The 22690-nt window shown below is 37.7% G+C and overlaps 3 protein-coding genes across 3 annotated transcripts; 2 read left to right on the forward strand and 1 right to left on the reverse strand.

The window, feature by feature from the left end:
• Positions 1-445: 445 nt before the first annotated feature.
• Positions 446-1321, reverse strand: LOC129722815 (ribonuclease kappa). Its single transcript, XM_055676590.1, has 3 exons — positions 1121-1321; positions 939-1058; positions 446-860 (listed from the first exon to the last, which is right to left on the reverse strand). Exons 1-3 carry the CDS (start codon positions 1187-1189, stop codon positions 762-764), a joined length of 288 nt encoding a protein of 95 aa, XP_055532565.1. The 5' UTR covers positions 1190-1321; the 3' UTR covers positions 446-761.
• Positions 1322-6078: 4757 nt separating this feature from the next.
• Positions 6079-6902, forward strand: LOC129721495 (uncharacterized). The gene is made up of 2 exons (XM_055674147.1): positions 6079-6643; positions 6761-6902. Exons 1-2 carry the CDS (start codon positions 6223-6225, stop codon positions 6838-6840), a joined length of 501 nt encoding a protein of 166 aa, XP_055530122.1. The 5' UTR covers positions 6079-6222; the 3' UTR covers positions 6841-6902.
• LOC129721494 (UBX domain-containing protein 6) lies at positions 6844-8357 on the forward strand. The gene has a single exon (XM_055674146.1). It carries the CDS (start codon positions 6844-6846, stop codon positions 8170-8172), a length of 1329 nt encoding a protein of 442 aa, XP_055530121.1. The 3' UTR covers positions 8173-8357.
• The last annotated feature ends 14333 nt before the right edge of the window (positions 8358-22690 follow it).

Below are 22690 nucleotides of genomic sequence, written 5' to 3' on the forward strand. Positions count from 1 at the left end.
CAATAGTTTGTCATATATTCAAATATGTAGACGTGAGAATTGTTTAGACCGCACTCAAAAAAAATTATTGATTTTGTTGGAATAAAACGAAATAGAAAATAAAAACCAAGTACGTTAAAAGCAATTTTAGAAAATATGTTATTATTGGAAATAACGTTTAATAGTCTGTGAAAAATTGACTAGCAAACGATAAAAAAAAACATAAGAACATAAGAACGTAAAAGAGTACACATTTGAACGCGAGAAAACGAAGTGAATTTTCCTTTGCTGAAGTTTCCTTATCTGATGTGCAATGCATCAATATTTTTACTCTGTGCTGATCTTAGCGTAAACTTTAGAATTGTGAAAGGTTAAGAAACCAACTATTTGTGCATTCTTATTTTTTATAACTAAAACACCTTTTCTTACTTTTCTTCTTTCTATACGTTATGATTTAAAAGCACGCTTATATATTTTATCTTTTTTATTTTACATACACAGCGTACAAAGAATTAAACACACTTTTCTGGCGTTGTACACTCAACTAAACATCTAATTGAAATATATTCCTGATGCTGCAGCCTAAGGGGAATGTTCAACAGCTCTCCGCGCATTCAATAAACTAAAGCTGCTGCTCAAAACAATGTTAACGAAAAGAAGAAAAAATCGAACTTTGTACAAATTGGGACACCATTTTTCGTTTCTCTGGATACTGTTGGGTTAAGAAGAAGGGTCAACTCATAATACAACCGGAACAAACAAAATCATGAGATGTGCAACATTTAAGCAACGGTGGTACGGCTGTTGGCGTAAAATTGTTGCCCGGAAACTACCAGTGTCAATACGTATATACAGGCAGCGATCCAGCAGTTGTAGGCGTTCTAGAAAATATAGGATTGCAGTGTGAAGTTTTCCCAACTATAAAATCGATAACAGTGTAGAACCAAGGACACTCTTACCTGACTATACGCACGATCCGCGGCGGCATAAAATTCCTGCGGTGTGTCGTAATGCTCTTTCAGCGGAAGATCCTCGATCAATGCCACACTATGGATGTAGTAGAAGACACCCATCAGCAGCTGGGAAGACAGAAAATTGGTCATCACTGTACGGAAAAAGTAATTTTCGGTAAAACACTCACCAGCTGGATTATTCCCCAAACGGACACGATAAGTCCGCATAGCGACAGTTTTGGTCCGCAGATTGGCATTTTTTCGAATTCAGAACAGGAGATAATTCACAAAATTTGCGAAATACAGAGAAGTTGCAGAAAAGTACTTCGCAAATTGATCACAAGACTCTGATCTCTCGATACCTGCTGATAGCTCTTCGAGGAAAAAAACAGCTGTCAACGTTTGAGTCATGTGACAACAGGCCCAGTGTTAAGTTGAAAAGGGAGAAATTTGCTTGCCGAGGGGTTGTTCGATACATTTCGGAATAGCTAGAGATTTCTGACGTGTATAGTCACAACATATTTTTACTGATCGGTAATTTTTTTCACAGTTTTAGACCTGTAAATCAGGTCTGTAAATCAGGAAAATTACCGAGATTTTAGGATGAAAAAAAATCATTAGTCTACCGTACAGAATTAGACTGGAAATTTTCGTGGCGATGGAGCTGAGTTCTAGAGTTAGTCTTTTATTCTGGCAACCGGAAATATTTGTGCATTACTTTGCCTATCCCTTCAAAAGTGTAATGCAAATTTTAAAGCTTGTTCCACCACATACCTAAAATATTGTTAATTTTCAATGCATTACTCATGGCGAACACATTTTTCGTTTAAACCACAATTCACCTGTTTCACAAAATATGTACTGATTGCAACCCTTTCCAACGAACAATTTTGTTTAATAGCGGCTGTAAGCTTTCCAGCTTTTTACGCACCATAATGGCGGTTGCTATAATGTGTTCGTAATATGCGAACCTCTCTGCTTACGTCAGATTTACGATTTCTTAAAAATTGGCAACACAAATGTTGCCAGATATATTTTTCTTTTGATAATTTGTATAAAAACTTCAAACTGACGTAAGCAGAGTTGTCAAAAAGATGGGTAATTTATTACGAACTTTGCATTATAGCGTCCGCCATTATGGCGCGTAAAAAGCTGAATAGTTAATCATCCAATAGAGGTTTCCCGTCAAAAAATTTCATTCGCCCAAACGATATCTTTTAATTTTTTAAACCGATCCTCATTTAATTTTTTTTCTGTGGTGCTTATAACTATTGAAAAAAATTAAAAAACCAAAAACACACATTTTACCCCATTTTGCCGAATGGTTTTTTTTTGCGTTTTACCCTTTTTTCTCTTAGATCATCACCATTTTTGTAAACTGGGAGTGGTAGGTTTAGTCCAACGACCCAAATTCAGGTGATGAGGTAGCGTGAGTTGAGTCTAAGGATGCAAGTATTCGAAAGTAGAGTTTATAAAGACAATAATAATCCAAACAGAATCAAGCGTGATCTCACACTCGAAAAACGAACAGTGTTGTTCGATCCACGTTATTTTGAGCTTGACCTTGATGAGGATTTGCTGTCTTATACTGACGAACTTTTCACTTTTCCGTACCTTCATATGTCTTGTTGCGCTTTTTTGCTATCGCTTTTCTGACAGCTGGTTTTGGTGTCAAATCTCGACCAGCTTCAGAAAAAAACAAAAAGGAAATCTTTGAAGAAACCAGAAAAACCTATAAAGAATGCCTCGAATGCGTTTAATTCAACCGGCTGCAGAGAATGTAACCGCAAAAATATTCGAAGTGGAAAATACTGTGAGTGTTTAATGACTTCGCATAAAACATTCTCTTAAAGTTTTGGTTTTATTCTCTTTCATTTAGAAAATTGGACGTCTTGTTTTCAAAACAAAATAGCAGTGCAAAGTGTATGGAAAGAATGAAAAGGTAACAGTGTCCAGTGGAAGCTATCATGTTCAGTAAGATATAAATAACGGCCGATGACGAAACTTCGGTCGGCTTTTCAACTCCATCTGACACCAGAGAAGCACTCAAAATGAGAGGAGTTGGCCTGCAAGTCTCCGACGGATCCCGGTTGTAGTAAATAGGTTGGATGGTCACGCATTCTGCTGGGATCGTATGTGGGGACCTGCAATTCTTGCGAAGCCTTTTTTTCTTATGTATACTTATGTTTATGTTCTTTATAAGTATTATATTTTAGTGAGCTAAAAATACAATTGCTACAAATAGTAATGTGCTGTGTATGACTGTTTTTATCAGAAGTTATGTTTCCCGTTGCATGCTTTGTAAATGTTGTTTTTTTTCCACTTGAACTACTCAACGACAATTTTCTGAAATGCGAACCGAAAGGAGAATGTATGAATAGGATGATTAAAGGACAAGAGCAGTCGTTTATAAATGCATCCGACTTCAGCAGAACAATGAACACAAAGGTAACAATGAAGTAGAAAAATTCTCAGGACAAGCAGGCTTTCGGTTATTACAAACTTGAGTGAAAACATTTTTTAACAAATTGTTATTATTAACCGAATCGTGTTCCATTAACCACAGTTATTCTTCTCGCGGTGGCACCTCCCATGGTTGGTTTTTTGAGTTTTTTTCGTCGCACATCAGTAACTGCTCACCTAGTACGTCACATTCCTGGTTTTTTGGATGTTGCAAATTGCCTCATCAAAACTATGAATCCTCCGGGTGCTGTATGATTACCAAAAAATCCATCAATAAGGATCCCCGTCGAGGATATGATTTCCTGAAGAAAAAAAAATAGAATAAAAAAATAGTTTTTTTTTGTAAGAATACAATAAACTCACTTGAAGGTAGAACATCTACTCCCGAGCCTCTTCCAGTAAGGGTAATATGACTGCTTTGGTCCCACGCTTTACAACGGTTTCGGACACTCGAAACTCGCTGAAGATCGTTTTACCGCCGGAAGTAGGCGCACTGTTTACCAGATTGGCCGATTCCAGAATTACCGTTGTACTTGTAGGACAATTCGTTCGCCACTGGAACATTTTCGTAACCATGCTCCGGGCTTAGGCTTACGTATAGGCATCTGGCGGAGATTTTTCGATTTATCTAATGACGGCAGTGCCGCGAAACCAGGTTATTCGAATAGATTTTGGAGCAGGAAAGCTGCCATTGAGAGCTTATTAACACTTTGCTTAGATATCAACTTAATCATTGATCCACAGTTTTTGTTTAACTCTATTATGCCATCACAACCAATATCAGTTTAAAACAGTTCCTGGAAATATAACTGCATCCTATTGAGTCTGATTTATTTCGACGAAGGACTTTTTCGGGCCGCGAACTACCTGCTGATAACATTCAGCCGTTCCCGGACACTTTTGTGGCGTGATTCGCCTGCTCCAGCTCCAGTAGACATGTTTTATTTTTTCCAAGAATTTATAATATCAAATATGTCAAAAAAGGCAAAGTTGCCAAAAATTTGGGGTGAATTATGTTTCGCAGTGCTGCAAGACCGTTATTCTGGAAATTCAACATTCATGCAAGGTGAAAAAAATATTCAACATTCATGCATTTTGCAAATTTTCCAAAATAATAGTAAATTTAATATTTAAAGAAAAAATCCGATCTAAACACTATTAATCTTTGAATCCAAAGTACTTTCAAGAAAAAATATAAAAATAGGGGGTATGGTCCGACGGGAAACCTCTATTTCACACTGTTGCTTCTAATGAGATGATACAATAAATTTGGATGTTTTCACAGATTTCTCCAGTAAAAAGTTGTCAAATTCATCTATTATTACAAAACTACACATTCCCATTTCCTCTCAAAAACTCAGTTTTGGTGAAAATACAAATAGATTCAACCGAGCACAAAAATTAATTTCAGTGAACGTTGTATCCCGGAATCGGAAAAATATCAGTTTCCGGAAAGTTTTGCGTATTGTCAAGCTACAACCTTGACTATTTTAGGAAAATCAGGACAAATGCTAGAATATGAAAATAAATCAGAACACCTAAATAGGATTTCAAAATCAGGACATGTCCTGCTGAATTAGGACGGATATGGTATCCCTATTTACCATGTGACTGTAAATCACTCTTTCAAGAGAGGACGTAATTCTTTGATAAATACTTCATACAACCATTAGATATTTGAATTACTTCTCCCAATAAGGTAGTGAACTTTATTCGTTCAATAATACCTTTTTGGGACGATGCCTTTATTCAGCAATTGGAAACCATGAAACCTAATAGTGGTACGACACCCAAAATTTTTTTTCGGGGTCTATTGTGAAGGCACTGTACACTGCACTGTACAAATATACGATGTATTTTGCGATGAGAACAGTAAACGGACAATGTTTTTTATTGTAACCAGAAAAACATGGTATTTTCACTGTAAGCTTGCAAACGATTTTTGTCGTTACCATGTTTTAACAACGTTTTTCGTTGTTGCATCTACCACCGACAATATTTTTACCATGAAAAACATTTTCAGTGACTTTTAAATGTATGGGAAAAAGGCCTGAAAAAATGCAGTTTATATACGTAACAACACCCCTTTTTCATGGCAAATATGGCAAAAACAATGTTTTTCATTGTTCTGGACAATGATATTTAATGTAAAATTGATGTATTTACAATGAAAAACGTAAGTAAATTATGGTATAACCACAGACAAACAGACATGCCACTCAATGACGATTTCATCGACCTGAAAAATAACGATAATTTTGAAATTTTGCTTAGTGGGCAATAATGCTGCAAGCGTGCCTTTCCATCACCAAAGACAAAAACCATCAGTAATGCCGCTTGTGTTGATTTAAGCAAGCGTGCACACCCATTAGCAAAGACAAAAACCGTTTTACGAAAACAAGTTAGTAGGCAATATGCTCACATGGTGGCGCATGAGTGTAACGTTTCGAATAAGGACGAAGATTTTTCAGGATTTTTGTTCGAAGAGGCACGTCTGTTTGTCTGTGGTATAACTATATACAATTACAGCAACTTTTACGGTTTTTTTGGTGTTATTTTCTTTTTCGGGTGGTACTTCTTTTTTCGGAGAGTTGATTGCCATTGTTCGTATACGCCCTAATCACTGTATACTCCAGATTTGTATATTTAACAGTGGGTAGTTTGTTTTTCTCTTCCCCAAAACGAAAAGTAAAGTATTTTTTTGACATTTTCACTCATATTGTAACAGTAGTCAAGGTGAAAATTATCGCTATCGTCATCGATCGAAGAAAATAAAACCTAATTTGCTTTATTCCGGGTGAAAATTTTTACCTTGTAGTGCGTTTCAATGAACTTCAATGTTTTTTCCGTGCTCAACATAACGTCACTATTATCGGAATATCTTGGTAGCCTAAGTTTACCGTCGTTTCTCTCTGGGCTGAAATTGTATGATTCGCCAGCAGCTACACTTGGCGAAGACGAAGACGACGCAGTAGCGGGATCGTTGAGCACGACTACCGATAATTTATCCTTGCAGCAGCGACAGTATTTAAATCTAAACATCCTCGCAAACTTTTGGTGCCTGTTGAAGGAGACTGCGGAACTTCTTTGGGAACAAACTGTTAGCTTTGGAAGTTTGTTGGAATTTACCGACTTTCAGCTTCTAATCGGAAAAACTTTTCTAATAATCCTTTTCGTGAATCTACTGTTGATTGCCTTCTACTGGAGAAAATACGGCAGCATTATCACCGATCGCTTTATTCGTCCCAGTGAGTTTCTATCGATTTTCGTTGTGATTGTTTGTGTGTGGGTTACACTTTACTGCAATGATTCATCAAAGTTTAAATGGAACCGTTTCACTATTAATATGCTTGTTTTTCTTACAGGCACAGCAAAAGAGATTGAAGAGCTCAAGCTATCCGTGGCTCGTTTGAAACTCCCTAAAGAGCACAGCCCTCGGATCTAAGCGATGTTCAATCCAAAGAATAAGTTAAAAAACTATTTCAACAAACAGAAGCTAAAATTCGGAAGCCACGGTTCTGGCAGAAAATTGAACTCTGAAGCTCCGCCTCCTCCAAAACCATCGTCGAAATCAGGTTCCGGTTCATCGTCTAAAGATGTTTACATTCCGCCAGAGCGCAAGGAACTGTCGGCTGAGGCAAAGGCAGCTGCGACCGCAGCGTTAGCCCGCGTTCAAAGTCGAGATAAGAAGGAGTTCAACACTTCGTTGGCTGCTATTCAGGCACAAGTAAGACGCGAGCTTGAAGCTGAACGGAAAGCGAAGGAATTGGCCGGCCAGGGAACCAGTGCAGCAGGTAGTGGTGATAATACGGCAGATTTGCCCGATGATGAACGAAAGGACCTGGCCGTGCAGGGAGTGTACTTCCGGTGTCCTTTGATTAGCGATGAAGTGTTACCCCGAAAAGAGTGGAAAGCTAAGATTAAAGAATTTTTGTACGAGCAGTTGGAAAATGAAAAAGGCCTATCCGCTTGTCTCATCATCTATAACTGCAATATAAAGGAAAAAGTGGATGCATGTGTAGAAACACTTATCAAGTGTTTGGAGAATATCCTGAATCACCCGAACGAAGAGAAGTACAAGAAAATTCGCATGAGTAATCGGATGTTTTGCGATAAAATAAAAGTATGTGAAGGAGCGTTGGATTTCCTGCACGCTGCAGGTTTTGCTGAAATACCCATCGACGACGAGCCTCATTTGATTTGGTCCGAGGAATATCTGGAACCAGAAAACACCTTGGAAAGTTTGCTAGATGCCTTGAAGTGTTCGGAGCCTTTCCACCTAGAATTGGACAGAAATATTCAAGTGTTGTTACCATCGCAGGTGCAAAAAACCAACCTTCCACCTGATTTTTTCCGAATCTCTCTGGAAGAACTCAAGCGAGAACAGCAACTAAAGTCGGAAGCACTGGAGCAGTCACAGATCCTCAAAACCAAAGCTATGCGCGAAAAGGAAGAGCTTCGCATTGTGAGTCGCTACAAGTTTTCCCTAATCCGTGTTCGGTTTCCGAACGGCGTTTACCTGCAGGGAACCTTCAATGTGTATGAAAAACTGTCTCAGGTGTACGAGTTCGTACAGTCCTGCCTAATGCACGAAGCCGCCGAATTCGTAATTGTTACTCCCACCGGACAGCGATACGTGAACGCGGATTTGGACAAGTCACTGTTCGATTTGCGACTGGTTCCCACAATCGTTTTTAACTTCAGTTATGAGAACGAATCGCGTCAGCTTACGGACTATCTGAAGGAGGAGTTGATGCTGCTAATCCAATCCTTTTAATGAATGCAAGCGAAGTTATTTCGTTTATCTTTGTTAAAGTTTACCTTCGTATGTATTCGTTATGTTGTCAGTGGATATCATGCTTTGGTTTATTCATATAATGTACTACTTATTAGCTGCGACGATGTAATAAATTGTGATCTATGAAATAAAATGTCTCTTACTGTGAAAAATGGATGCTAGTATGCAGAGTTGGTCTTTTTCATTAGTCACTCTAAATTTTTGACCTTCCAGAAATCTGTGCGTAGATTATCTGGATTTTTAGTTGCATATTTCTAAAACAAGTATTTATTATTGGTAGTATTTAGTTGTGCATTATATTTGGGTTGGGTGGTTTTTTGAAAAATGTTTTATGAAAATTAGCATGTAAATATAGAACGCAATAGTAGACGCTTCTGAAACGATTTGAACGAAACGCTAAATGGATTTCGGGAAGAAGAGAGAATGCATCAACTATCAAACCAAGGGCGGGTTTTGGCGTAGGTCGTAGCTTCGGAAAAGAGTGTTGGAGAAAGACGGACGTGTTTACAACATTTTCTCAATTAATTAAAGTCAAAAATATGTCTACATATATAATACAACACACCGGTGGCCTTCGGACAAACTCGGGTTGACGGCCGACTCGGCCATCGTACACCGTGGCGGCCTAGGGGCGAACAACCCCTTTCCCTTCGTCGACCCACCGCACAGCCACGACGTTGCGTTCCTGTTGGATCGCTATCCAGAACCATCTTAACAGAGCCGATTTTAGCTGTATGAACTATAGTTGGTTTCCCCAGCAACTGATGCAACTCGTGGTTCATTCGTCGTCTTCATGTCCCATCTTCCATCTGCAACCCACCATAGATCGTACGCAGCACCTTCCGTTCGAAAACCCCAAGGGCACGATAATCCTTCACGAACATGGTCCATATTACGTGGTCGTAGAGGACTACCGGTCTAATAAGTGTTTTGTAGGTTCGATCGAAGCGTTTTTCGCAGTCCAAAGTAAGCGGAATTTCCGTCCAGATTGCGTCTTTTTATCTCTCTGCTATCACAAACTCATCTACCACCTTAATTTTGTCACCGTCAATTAGAATCCATGGTGAGAGCCTAACAGACAGTCTTCCCTCGAGCCTCTTTTTCCATGTATTTTGTCTCCGACGTGTTTATGTCTGCTGTACGTTTCCGCCAACGTCCCAAAATTGTGTGCCATAATACCGTCGGCGAAGCCAAGTGAATGGCCGCACTGCCTGAAGATAATACCACTCGTGACCATCTCTGCTCTTCTAACACCTTCTCTGACCAATCGTGTAAGTTTGTCCGAAAACCCGTGCTCGTGCATAATTTTCCATAGCTGATCTGGTTCGATTGTGTCAAACGCTGCTTTGACGTCGGTGAATGGGTGGTGTGAGTTACGGTGTACTCGTGGCATTTCTGGAGTACTTTCCGCAGTGCAAAGATATGATCTGTGGTGGCATGGGCTCCGGAGCTGCAGTATTCTCGCCCGTGTTGCATTCTTCTGCTCCACTAATGCCTTTGCCAAGCTGAACGACAACGCGACCGATCGGGAGAGACCCTGCCGTAGATTAATGAACAACACCACTAACGGCTGTTTGCATTCGCCACATCCCTCCTAGGGCAACTGTCATACACTTGTTCCAACTGCGCTTTAACCCGTAAAGACCCGGGACGGAACTTGTTTTTTGAAAATGCTCGTTCTCAGCACTGGAACGGCCGATTTGGGAAAACTTGGTATTTTATTCAAAGGGAATAGTTGCTCTAAGTTTTGGTAAAGGTGCCACCCCTCTGGACCCTCCCCATTTTTGTGAGACCCAAAAATGTCTGTTTTTTTTTCTAATTTTTCAAACAGATTTAGCAAACACTGGGAATTTTCATATGTATCAATTGCTCCATGTATCAAATCATGTCAAGTAGATGAAATATGGTATGTAAGAGTGAATTTGGGAGTTTCTAAATTATTTTAGCACAAAATCACAAAACTACGTATTTTCATAAAAATGGTATTGGTGGTATTCAAGACACGACCGCATGACGTTGGACTACGGTATTCTTATTTTCCATTAAAACAAATAATAGAGAGAATTGCAACTCTAGTATTTGCTGCAATTTTATCTAGTGCATTTCTGAATGCTGAGACGTTAAAACGTTATAAATAATAATATATAGGGTAGGGAACGGCTAAAGCAGTAGCACCTATTTTAATCAGTCGAAGAAAACAGGCCTCAAACTCCTGCATTTCGACCACTATCGACAATTTCAATGATGGAAACGAAAACTTTGATTGTCTAGCTGTCTTACGATTATAAGAAATACCGTTAATCACAAAGAAATCTGTGAACAATTGCAATTGAAACAAATCGACCTATATTGCAGCCATTCAGGAGCCACTTCAGGTGCTGAAAAAAAAAACGCCTGCAAAACAGATGGAAACTGCTTAAAATAGGTTCGGGGTGATTGGAATAGTGTCCCTCGATTGGTAACTTTGAATGATGATTGTCAAAGTTTGTTAACTTAGTTTTACAATCCGAAAACAAGTTCTGACAGAGGAAACGATAGAGAGCAGATTGATATACTACTGTTTGAGTTTCACCCAGCACATTTCGAGTATTTCGTCTGAATACACAGGCGGTTCCTAAAGCTGCTTAGAATATGTTTCCTACCCTACTAAAAGAATGGATATCTTTTATTTAATCGCTGTCATTTCATACATATTCGAATCAAACCTTTGTTCGTAGCTGCACCAGCAAGACAATCATTTAATTGAGCGAATTGGTAAAATTTTCCTATCTAAGCAAAAAGCAAACTTAACGAAACTATCTGAAATTGGAGCCCAGAACGATTCAAACGAAAATTTTAAATTTAAAAATTGTTTGACATTAAATTGATAAAACTCATGCTCGGTTAGCTCCAGCCCAGCATATAACTTCATGTATTTAAACAAAAAATACGTTTATTTCAATAACTTAATACAGCAAGAGCTCAATTACACGTTTTTCGGTAGTTGTTGGTTTTGGCGAGTGACAGGAAAATATCTTAACTTCTTCAATTGTGATTTAGAGCATTTCTAATTGTTTTGTTATTATTCACGATAGCGACAAGTTTGTTTCTTTCTCTGTGTGCGAGAAACAAAATCAAAACCGCGGACCGAGAAACAAAAATGAAAATTTAATGAATGCTTTTTGAGAAAACTTGCAACTCTTTTTACCAATAATTTATGACACTCAAAAGAACCTGTTTTGATCTAAATGAAATTTTTAGTAAATAAGTGTTGATCATTCATAGGCAGTAATTTTTTCTCGATGACTAAAGACTGGCTGAAGAAGCTAAAATCGCTGCTGTAAAATCAAATTCACAACTGTGTTCGTTAAGACGTTTTAATATTTTTATTGACAATAATAATCTTCGATAAACACCCGCTATAGTTATCCACACACATGCTATAACTATCTATACACACGTTAAAACTATTCATACACACGCTGTAGCTATAGTTTTTTATACAAACATGCTGAAGTTATCCATACACACGCTATTCCTATCCATACATCCGATACAACTATCTATAAACACGCATAAGCTATCCAACCATGTGCTATTACTATCCATACATACGCCATAAGTAATCATTACACACGCAGCAGCTATCCACACACAAGCTATAACTATCCGTACACACGCTGAAGATATATACGCTATAGCCATAATATGCTACACATGCTATATCTTGCACACGCTATAGCTAGCCATACACACGCAACAGCTCTAGCTATCGAACAGAATGAAGAAATGCAGCTGCCCACTACCTCCGCCGCTGCTGCCTGATTACACCGCTCTGGTTCTGCTGCAGCTCAGTTTCGCCACTGGAATCAGCCACCGCTGCTGATTATTCAAGACCGTTCTAGTGGCCTTCCACTTGTTGACTGATGACTACTATGAGACGACGCAGGTTATTATATAGCCCAAAGCAAAAATCCATTCGCGAACAAAGGGGAAGCGAGCTTGTGATTGGTTGAATGTGCACGACTTTTAACACAACTTTTAGCTAGTTTAGTATCGAAAACATATTTAAATTAGTATATGACAATCTTGCGCAATATTTCCCCTATCAATCAAGCCATTCCTGTTTAGAATCTGTTCAGTGGTAATGATAAAAGAAGCATTTTAAAATGGTGTTGAAACACCTGTTGCAGCTATCGAAAGCGAGCTCGTTATTGGTTGAAAGCTGTGAGACTGTTTACAAAGTCAGATCGGTTGTATCCGTTAGTGTCGACTGTGCTTGTGAAGAGAGGTGGTGATTGGTTGCTCGGTATGATTTAGACAATCGATGTGATTTATCAATTTTTCAATAGTGTATCTCGAACAATAGGTTATTTTTGTTACATAAATTCAACCGTAAAAGAATTTCTGATCGGTTGATGCCAAAACCTCGAAATTCTGAAAAGAAATGACTGATATATAAGCGCTCAAAACCTGACCACTTTTTCCTGGTTTTCCCTGGTTGAATTACTAGATTTTCAAATTCAGGTGCCTAACTTCGATATAGACGTTAGTCCAACGTCAAAAATTCAAATAACAAAATCGTTCCTCAAATTTAAAGCTCTACATTTTTGAAGTAAGGTCTCCTGAATCCATACGCGATGAAATATTTATTTTAGCATGCAAACATTTTGAGAAAAACGAGTTTCAATTCACCAAAGTACGTATTTTCATGGAAACTTGATTTTCTCAGCCTCCCATGGTAGGTTTAAACTTAGCTTTTCAATTTTCAAGCTCTATATTTTTAGAGTAACGTCTTCTGAATTCAAAGATGGTGAAAGATTTATTCTAGCATGCACAGATTTGGAGAAAATCAAGTTTTCATAAGAACTCGTACTTTAGTGAATTCAAACTCGTTTTTCTCTAAATCTGTACTTGCTAGAATAAATTTTTCAGCATCTTTGGATTCAGAAGACGTTACTCTAGAAACATAGAGCTTGAAAATTGAAGAGCTAAGTTGAAACCTACCGTGGGAGACTAAGTAAATCAGGTTTCCATGAAAATACGTACTTTAGTAAATTTAAAGTCGTTTTTCTCAAAATGTTTGCATGCTAAAATCAATATCTCATCGCGTATGGATTCAGGAGGCCTTGCCTCAAAAATGTAGAGCTTAAAATTTGAAGAATGATTTTGTTATTTGAATTTTTATGAAAATACGAAGTTTTGTGATTTTGTACTGAAATAATTTGGAAACTCCAAAATTCACACTTACATGTCATATTTCATTCACCTGACATGATTTGATAAATGGAGCAATTGATACGTATGAAAATTCCCAGTGTTTGCTAAATCTGTTTGAAAAATTAGAAAAAAACACAGACATATTTGCGTCTCAAAAAAACGGGGAGGGGTTCAGAGGTGTGGCACCTTTACCAAAACTTAGAGCAACTATTCCCTTTGAATAAAATACCAAGTTTTCCCAAATCGGCCGTTCCAGTGCTGAGAACGAGCATTTTCAAAAAACAAGTTCCGTCCCGGGTCTTTACGGGTTAAACGCCTTCGTCTCGTCGACGGGTCTCGGCTCGTGAGGGCATTGCACGTTGATGATGCTGTAAATTGAGAAAGAGTCTTTAATCCTCAGTTTACACATCCTGACATTAATCGGGTACCACCCGATCAAACTTTGAAGCATCCTTCCTGTAGAATCAAGACTTGACATTTATTATAAAACACGCGTCTTGTTTGCTTCATAGTCAGTACCCAAGTGCACCTTCTTCATTTACTGTCGATAACCTGTTTTTGAATTACTTTCTCTGTGATGCACTAAACCCACTTCGTAGTCATCAAGATACCTAGGTTTCTTCGCCTCGCGACTTGGTCGATATGCCCAAAGTCTGCAGTGTAGTTTAATGTCTATTTGTTTATCTGTTCTTGAGGCTCTTCGCTGTTACTCGGAGTGACAGAGGATTTGCTTTTTCTAGAAGTGAGTGGCTTAAGGTGACACACATTACGATGATAGATTTGTCCAGTTTTCTTGGATTGAAAAAAAAATGCAAGAACTTCTGAAGTCACCTAGTGTAGGTTGTAGGTATTTTTTTTTTTTTTAAGGGGGGATTTGTTAGTAGCTTAAGTATTTATGATAAATATTAGTAAATAATGAGTATGTGTGTCCAATCACAAATGGTGACTTCTCAACACTGTTAGAAATTTGTAATTTTAATTGTTAGGATTTGTTTGCTTTCGCAATTAGGACTTATCATTCGTACGGATTTAAACCTACTTGTCAGAAAAGGGGAAGTAAACTTACAACTAACTTAATTGCTAACTTATTGGCTATAAAGAGAGCTTATCGTAGCAATTGAGGATTGCAACGATTTTTGTCGAAAATTGTTAACAATTTTATTTGACATAGCTTCTAATGGTTCAACACCAGTAAGTCTATGTAATTCGAGTGTTCCAAACCAAGGAGGACGCTTCAAAATCATTTTCAGAATTTTATTCTGAATCCTTTGGAGCGTTTTCTTCCTTGTTGAACAGCAACTTGACCAGATCGGTACAGCATAAAGCATTGCTGGTCTAAAAATTTGTTTGTAAATCAAAAGTTTGTTCTTTAAACAATGTTTAGAATTCCTGTTAATGAGAGGATATAAACATCTCGTATATTTGATGCACTTGGCTTGTATACTCTCAATGTGCTCTTTGAAAATAAGTTTTTTATCATAAATTAGTCCCAAGTACTTAACCTTGTCGGACCAACTTAAAATAACCCCATTCATCTTGACAACGTGATTATTGTTTGGCTTGAGGAAAGAAGCCCTAGGCTTATGCGGAAAAATTATCATTTGAGTTTTAGAAGCATTGGGAGAGATTTTCCACTTTTGCAAGTAGGAAGAAAAAATATCTAAACTTTTCTGCAATCGACTGCATATGACACGAAGACTTTTTCCTTTTACGGAAATGCTTGTGTCATCGCAGAACAATGACTTTGTGCATCCTGGAGGCAAATCAGGAAGATCTGAAGTGAAGATGTTGTACAGGACTGGACCCAAGACTGAACCTTGAGGTACACCTGCTCTGACAGGAAATCTATCAGATTTTGAATTCTGATAGACAACCTGCAGAGTTCGATCAGTAAGATAATTTTTTAAAATTTTGATTAGGAAAATTGGAAAATTAAAAGTTTGCAATTTCGCAATCAAACCTTTATGCCAAACACTGTCGAATGCTTTTTCTATGTCTAAAAGAGCAGCTCCAGTGGAATAACCTTCAGATTTGTTAGCTCGTATCATATTAGTAACTCTGAGCAATTGATGAGTTGTGGAATGCCCATGGCGAAATCCAAACTGTTCATTTGCAAAAATTGAATTTTCGTTGATGTGTGACATCATTCTGTTAAGAATAACTCTCTCAAACAGTTTACTTATTGAAGAAAGCAAACTGATTGGTCGATAACTTGAAACTTCAGCTGGGTTCTTATCCGGTTTTAAAATGGGAGTAATTTTTGCATTTTTCCATAATTTGGGAAAATATGCAATTTTGAAGCAGCAATTGAAAATTTTCACTAAAAAATCCATTGTGCTCTCAGGGAGATGTTTGATTAGTATATTAAAGATTCCATCGTCACCAGGTGCCTTCATATTTTTGAAATTTTTAATAATTGATTTAATCTCATTCAAGTTAGTTTCAATTATTTCTGCAGGTAAAAAATTCTGGGAAGAAATTAAATCAAATTGACGTGTGACTTCATTTTCAATTGGACTCACAAAATTCAAATTTGAGTTATGAACACTCTCAAACTGCTGAGCAAGTCGTTGAGCCTTTTGTTCATTGGATACAAGAAAACGTTCACCATCTTTTAAAACTGGAATAGGCTTTGAAGGTTTCTTAAGAATCTTCGACAGCTTCCAAAATGGTTTGAATATGGTTTCAATTTTGATTTCTCAGAAGAGTAAATCTATGTTTAATCTCTTTCTGTAAATCTTTATAAATAGTTTTAAAAACAGGGTCACGAGAACGTTGATATTGACGTCTGCGGACATTTTTCAAACGAATTAGAAGTTGAAGATTTTCGTCAATTATTGGTGAATCAAATTTCACTTGAGCCTTTGGAACAGAATAATTCCTGGCATCAACAATTGCACATTTTAATGCTTCCAAAGCGGAATCAATATTCACTTCGTTTTGCAAATCAAGCTCATTATTGAAATTTCTCTCAATATAATTTCTGTATCTTTCCCAATTAGCTTTGTTATAATTAAAAACAGAGCTCATAGGGTTTAAAACTGATTCATGTGATAAAGAAAAAGTTATTGGAAGATGGTCAGAATCAAAGTCAGCATGTGTGATCAAATCACTACATACATGACTTTGATCTGTCAGCACCAAATCAATTGTTGAAGGGTTTCTTACAGAAGAAAAGCATGTAGGACTATTCGGAGACAAAATAGAATAGTATCCTGAAGAACAATCATTGAATAAAATTTTGCCATTGGAATTACTTTGAGAATTATTCCATGAACGATGTTTAGCGTTAAAATCGCCGATTATGAAAAATTTCGAACGATTTCTGGTGAGTTTTTGTAAATCACCTTTAAAATAATTTTTGAGCTCGCGTGTGCATTGAAATGGTAAATATGCTGCGGCAATAAATAAAATCCCAAGTTCAGTTTGAACTTCAATTCCCAAAGTTTCAATAACTTTCGTCTCAAGATGGGGAAGAGCACGATGTTTGATTCGGCGATGAATAACAATTGCAACTCCACCGCCGGAACCCTGAATCCTATCATATCTATGAACCACGTAATTGGGATCATATTTTAATTTTATGTTAGGTTTCAAAAATGTTTCAGTAATAATTGCAATATGCACATTATTTACTGTTAAAAAATTAAAAAGCTCATTCTCATTGGCCTTCAATGAGCGAGCATTCCAATTTAATATTTTAATTGTTTTATTTATAATCATTGCTAAATTTTGAATTAGAAACAATTTTAATAGTAAAATTTGTGCCTATTTGAATGGCTTCAAACATTGATTTTGCCTGCAACATGGCGTTCATAAGATCGAACATTGCCTGTTGCAAAAAAGAAAGTTTACCTGCCGTAATAGGCCCCAGGCAGTTGACATTAAAAAAAATATTTTCGGCAGCAATATTAGCTGGAGTAATAGGTGTACAATTATTTTCTAGCGTGTTTTGCTTACCCATATTAACGGTCATTTTCGAACTACCAACACTAGGCGGTATAATGTTCGAACTACCTGTAACCTGTGCATAAGTTAAACGGGTATGCAAAGGAGTAGGTAAACTATGCGTCACTGGTACGCTTGGAGAATTTTGTTTTGAAGTTGGTTTTAATTGAGAAATTGAATTTTGTTTACCTTGCCTTGCCTTAACAATTGCTAAACGGACTGGGCATTGATAAAAATTTGACATATGGTTGCCGTTACAATTCGCACAGCGAAAATTTTTACTCTCTTTCACAGGACATGTGTCCTTTTTGTGAGAAGAGTCTCCACAATTAAGACATTTTTGGTCCATGTTACAGAATTTGGAACCATGGCCATAACGTTGGCAAGTACGGCATTGGGTGATATGCTTTTCACCTCCGCCATACTTCCTATAAGTTTCCCACTTTACACGCACATTATACAAAGCATGTGCTTTTTCAAAAAAATTTAAGTTGTTAACCTCATTGCGGTTAAAATGAATTAAATAATTAACAAGGGAAATTCCAGTTCTCTGACTGTTTTCGCCTCGTGATTTTTGTTTCATTAGAATTACTCGGGTAGGGGCTATGCCAAGTAATTCTGTTAAAGTAAGTTTGATCTCATCAACGGTTTGATCGTTGGTGAGACCTTTCAAGACAACCTTGAACGGCTTGGCGTTCTTGGTGTCATATGTAAAAAATTTGTACATCTTGTCAGTTAAATACTGAACAAGACGATCACGGCCCTTTACTGAGTCGGCTAATAAGCGGCATTCACCTCTACGGCCAATTTGATAGGTAACTTTAACGTCAGAAACAAACGTTGAAAGTTCCTTTTTGAATATATTAAATTCAGAAGAAATAGTTACCACAATAGGTGGAACTTTCTCCTTTTTTAAAGATTTTATATTTTGTATAGTTTCATTATTGGTAACTTCCATTTCACCAGCTTCTTGCTCAGGCAAAATATCAAAAGGATTGTCACTACAAACACTCGATGTGTCAGAAAGAGATGCCTCTCTTTTCCTCCCCGCAGCGATGCGTGGTTTCTTTTTCCGTCCAGCCATTTCAGGTGATACGAAAAAAGTTAAAACAGATGTTAAATTCAAAAGTAGGTAGTCTTGAGAAAGACTGATGGGAAATAACTTTCAGGTAGTCTTTCAAAGACACACTGACAAAACACAAACTTTGAAGCTATAGGCAGTCAAAGACCAGTCCACAAGCAACCGAAAAAACGTCTGATCTGTAGGACAGTTCAAGACGCACTGATGAGTTTTCTTGGATTGGATTTTTACATCTGCACCGTTTCGTTTTATTATTAACATTTCTTCGGAACTGAAAATAGAGGAGAGCTTATAATCCTTTCTTCAGTCCGTATATTCCGCACTTTTCAATTCTTTCTCTCAATCTGCATCTTGTACCTATCTCTTCTAAGTTTATCTCGCAGCACTCTTCCAATCTACCTTATAGGATTCCTGGTTGGTCTAAAGCTATTTTTTCAAAGGTTAGCTCGCTCGACCTCACCATTAGCCTGAAGCTAATATGGCGTGGTTTTTCGCAATTCAATATTGCAGCGACTAAGGAACCAATCAAATATTACATAACGCGGAATTCGGTAATTTTCAATACCCACCCACCCCCATGTAACGCAATTTTACATGTTTGCCACATGCAATATAACGCTTCGCTGAATACCCCCCCACCCCTGAGCGCGTTATGTATTATTAGAATGATCCCTAACTTATGGATTGCGGGCCATTATCCAATTCCGCTATGCCACATCTCTTATGATGGGCTAAAATCGCATTCTTGGCCGAAGATTCTTTCATTATGATGACCTCAATGAATCTACTGAAGTCATGCTATGCCACATCTATTATGATGGGCTAAAATCGCATTCTTGGCCGAAGATTCTTTCATTATGATGACCTCAATGAATCTACTGAAGTCAATCAGAACCAAAAGCTTGTGACCTGATGACAATGGGCCCATGAAATCTACAGCAATGTGGACCCATGGCTTATCTGATATCTTCGCGCTAATTAACGGTTCTGGAGCCATCAGGGACGATACCAGAACGCAGTTCTTACAACTCTTGACGAAGCGCTCAGTTTATGTGTCCATTACTGGCCACCAGACCTTCTCCGCAGACGTCGACCCCGGATGTTCTTCGTGCGCTAGCTCCAAAATTCTATTACGCAATTATTTTGCAATCACTATCTTTTCTTCTCAGAGGAGTACGCTCGATGCCGCCATTGTATACGCTTTGTACGGTTCAGCTCTCTCTGACCATGTTTAACCTTCTAATGCTGAAGCTACTTCCTGAATTTCTGCGTCTTTTTCAACTTCTTTTTGGATTTCTTGCACGGTTATCATCACTGGTGCTGACAGGGTAGTCAACATCTTAGCTCAGAGCTCGATACTGAAAGCCTCGATAATACATCCGTCAAATTGGTTGCTCATGGTTTGTCAGGGGACTATAAACGAAAACGTTTCGCCTACCAATCATCAATTCATTGCGGCGTCAATATTTCATTTCAAATGCTTACAAAACCTATCTTATTCATTGGAAGTGCACATTGTACTGAAATTCATTGGAAGTGCACATTGTACTGAAACGAATCTACTCGGAATCTGAAAAAAATCTATCTGTGATTAGAGAAATTTTCGCGCGCCTAGGCAAAAGTCTGTAAACATCTGCACACATTTCGAGAAAGTCTGTTCAAATATAAGGAAACTTTGACATAAATCTGCAGAAATTATGGAAAATCTGCATACGGGCTCTAAAATTTGCGTTTTGCAGACAAATCTACACATCTGGTATCACTGGTATTATACATCATAGACCATTTTACGAACTGACAGGTGTCACGGATCCTGCTGATGATGATGTTGCTTTTACGTGCGTTATGTCAGCGGTTCCGAGCTTTCTGTCAAAATTTCATTCATGAATTGAGTTCAGAAACGTCTCGTAAAATGGTCTATAGCTATTTGACTTCAGCCGTAACACCCAGCGTTCAGTTCTTACACACTTATTTTCGTCTTAATTGTTCGGTAATTTTTATTATGGTGGCGTTCAGTTAACTTGAAATTTAATTTTTTTGCCGAAATACTGTTCAATAAAATTCATTCGATGAGTTCAGCAAAAAACATTACTGACCCCTTCAGTAAACTAAAATATTTTTGCGCTTCTTTATAGTTTAGTAAATATTTAACCACAGACAAACAAACGTGCCTCTTCGAACAAAAATCTTGAAAAATCTTCGTCCTTATTCGAAACGTTTTACTCATGCGCCACCATGCGAGCTTATTGCCTACTAAATTGTTTTCCTAAAACAGCTTTTGTCTTTCTTAATGGGTGTGTACGCTTGCCTAAATCAACACAAGCGGCATTACTAAACGTTTTTGTCTTTGAATGATAAGGCACGCTTGCTTATAGCGACACTAGCGGCATTATTGGCCACTAAGCAAAATTTCAAAATTATCGTTATTTTTCTGGTTGATGAAATCGTCATAGAGTGGCACGTCTGTTTGTCTGTGATTTAACGATCTATCAGCATTTATCCAGATATGCTGAAAAACCTCCAACTGTTTTACTGAACTTTTGTTTTTTTTTTACTAATTTAATTTTTATTTTTTTTGCATCTGTCAAAATAGAATCGCACATCAGAAGTCCGCCATTTTGAGATTTACAGAAAAGTTTCGTAGCTGTGTTATTTAAAGTGTTCTACGAGCCATTCGAACAAAGAAAAATCAAAAAACGGTATCGTGCTTTGAAATTTACCACCACAGTAGAATTATTTACTCGAAGCCTTTAATAATAAGTCTATATTCGCCATGATATTAAACGTATCTAGTTTTAGTCGAATGTGCGGCCCTTTCTGTTTGAAAATATTTCTTGTCTAAACTTTTTAGTGACTTACTGGCATAAGTAATCACTCTTTTTTGTCCTCGTACGTCTTTCTGTAGCATAACTGCGCCTAGACCAGTAGGACTTGGACTTAAACCAACAAAGTGCTCGGCTGTGATATTATTTGGTGTTCTAAACTGCTTTACAGCTTAAACGCGGCTAGCCGTTGGTCTCACTCCTTCCGAGGATAATTTGTGTCCGAGAAATTCTAGCTCCTTTAAATTGAATTGGCACTTATTTATGTTTAAAATTATACCATAATCTTCGAACCACTTAACAAGTTTGTTGAGGCGAGAATTATGTTCTTCTTGAGTGCGCCCATATACAACAACATCATCCAAGTAGACTGCCACATCTTCTAACCCAGCTACAACGGTTTCTGAACATTAGCCTTCTATTCCTAATTTAACAAAACAATGAAAACCAATGAAAAAGGAAAGAAGTGAAAATATACCTATATGAAAAACGAACAGTGTTATCGTATCCGAAACATTCCAAATAATGTTTGTTTACCTAAAAAGCCTATGCTTAGTAATGAAAGACGTTATTACTCTTGACTTTTCGGAAAGACGCGTCCTTTACATCCAGTTTAGACAATTTTATTGCTACTTCCACATTGTCCAATAGTTCCTAAATCACTATCGGATGTGTTTCACGTAGCACCGCTTGATTTGACCGTCGCATATCGACGCAGAGTCTAATGTCACCAACGGAGAGACCCAAGGAGATGGGCCGTTCACTCTTTCGACTAGGTCCATCTCGAATAAGTATTGTAACTTATTATGAATGCGCTCTTGGAGGGCAATCGGAGCTCTTCTGTAAGCTTGCTAACTGGTTGTGCAGACCTCTCAATCGGAATTTCCAAGACCATACCTGCTGGAAAAGCTAGTGATCCATGGTACCCACGTCGAATCCCACTTCGAGTACTAGTACTTTCATACCACTTTTATATGCACGATTTCAGGTAACTTCTTCGATCACATGATATTTCCACTACACCCAGAGCAAAATCGAATATATTTTTACCCATCACGTAGAAAATCATATCATCGGATCTCTGCGCACTGTGCTTTGCTTTGACTTTTTAGTCTCAGGTTTGAAACGTACGCTTAAGGCAACGGTTGATGAAATGAACTGTTTTCCCGCATTTGAGAACCTTCGCATTACCTTTCTGATGTCTTTTTTGGCCACACGCAAAACAACTTCTACTGAAAGTCTTTGTTGGTATCGGGTATGGTTTTCGTCTTCCACGAATATTTTTCCACGGTCCATATTTTCATATTCCTACAAAAATAGATCACGTTATAAATCAAATCAATCAAATTTAGAGTCAAAACATTTTGCGGCAAATATGGAAGCGCTGTTTTCATGTTTACTTGCAATTAATAGAAATAATACCCACAATGCAAATGGATTGACCAAA

The sequence above is a fragment of the Wyeomyia smithii genome, chromosome 2 (genome assembly GCF_029784165.1).
Source record: "Wyeomyia smithii strain HCP4-BCI-WySm-NY-G18 chromosome 2, ASM2978416v1, whole genome shotgun sequence".
NCBI lineage: Eukaryota > Metazoa > Arthropoda > Insecta > Diptera > Culicidae > Wyeomyia > Wyeomyia smithii.

Excerpts from the sequence above, each read along its gene's own strand:
- LOC129722815 (XM_055676590.1), bottom strand. The coding sequence starts at position 1,189 with ATGCCAATCTGCGGACCAAAACTGTCGCTATGCGGACTTATCGTGTCC. Across the intron at positions 1,059-1,120 it reads TTTGGGGAATAATCCAGCTG|CTGCTGATGGGTGTCTTCTA; the intron begins GTGAGTGTTTTA and ends CTGTCTTCCCAG. Across the intron at positions 861-938 it reads CGGATCGTGCGTATAGTCAG|AACGCCTACAACTGCTGGAT; the intron begins GTAAGAGTGTCC and ends TATATTTTCTAG.
- LOC129721494 (XM_055674146.1), top strand. The coding sequence starts at position 6,844 with ATGTTCAATCCAAAGAATAAGTTAAAAAACTATTTCAACAAACAGAAG.
- LOC129721495 (XM_055674147.1), top strand. The coding sequence starts at position 6,223 with ATGAACTTCAATGTTTTTTCCGTGCTCAACATAACGTCACTATTATCG. Across the intron at positions 6,644-6,760 it reads CGATCGCTTTATTCGTCCCA|GCACAGCAAAAGAGATTGAA; the intron begins GTGAGTTTCTAT and ends TTTTTCTTACAG.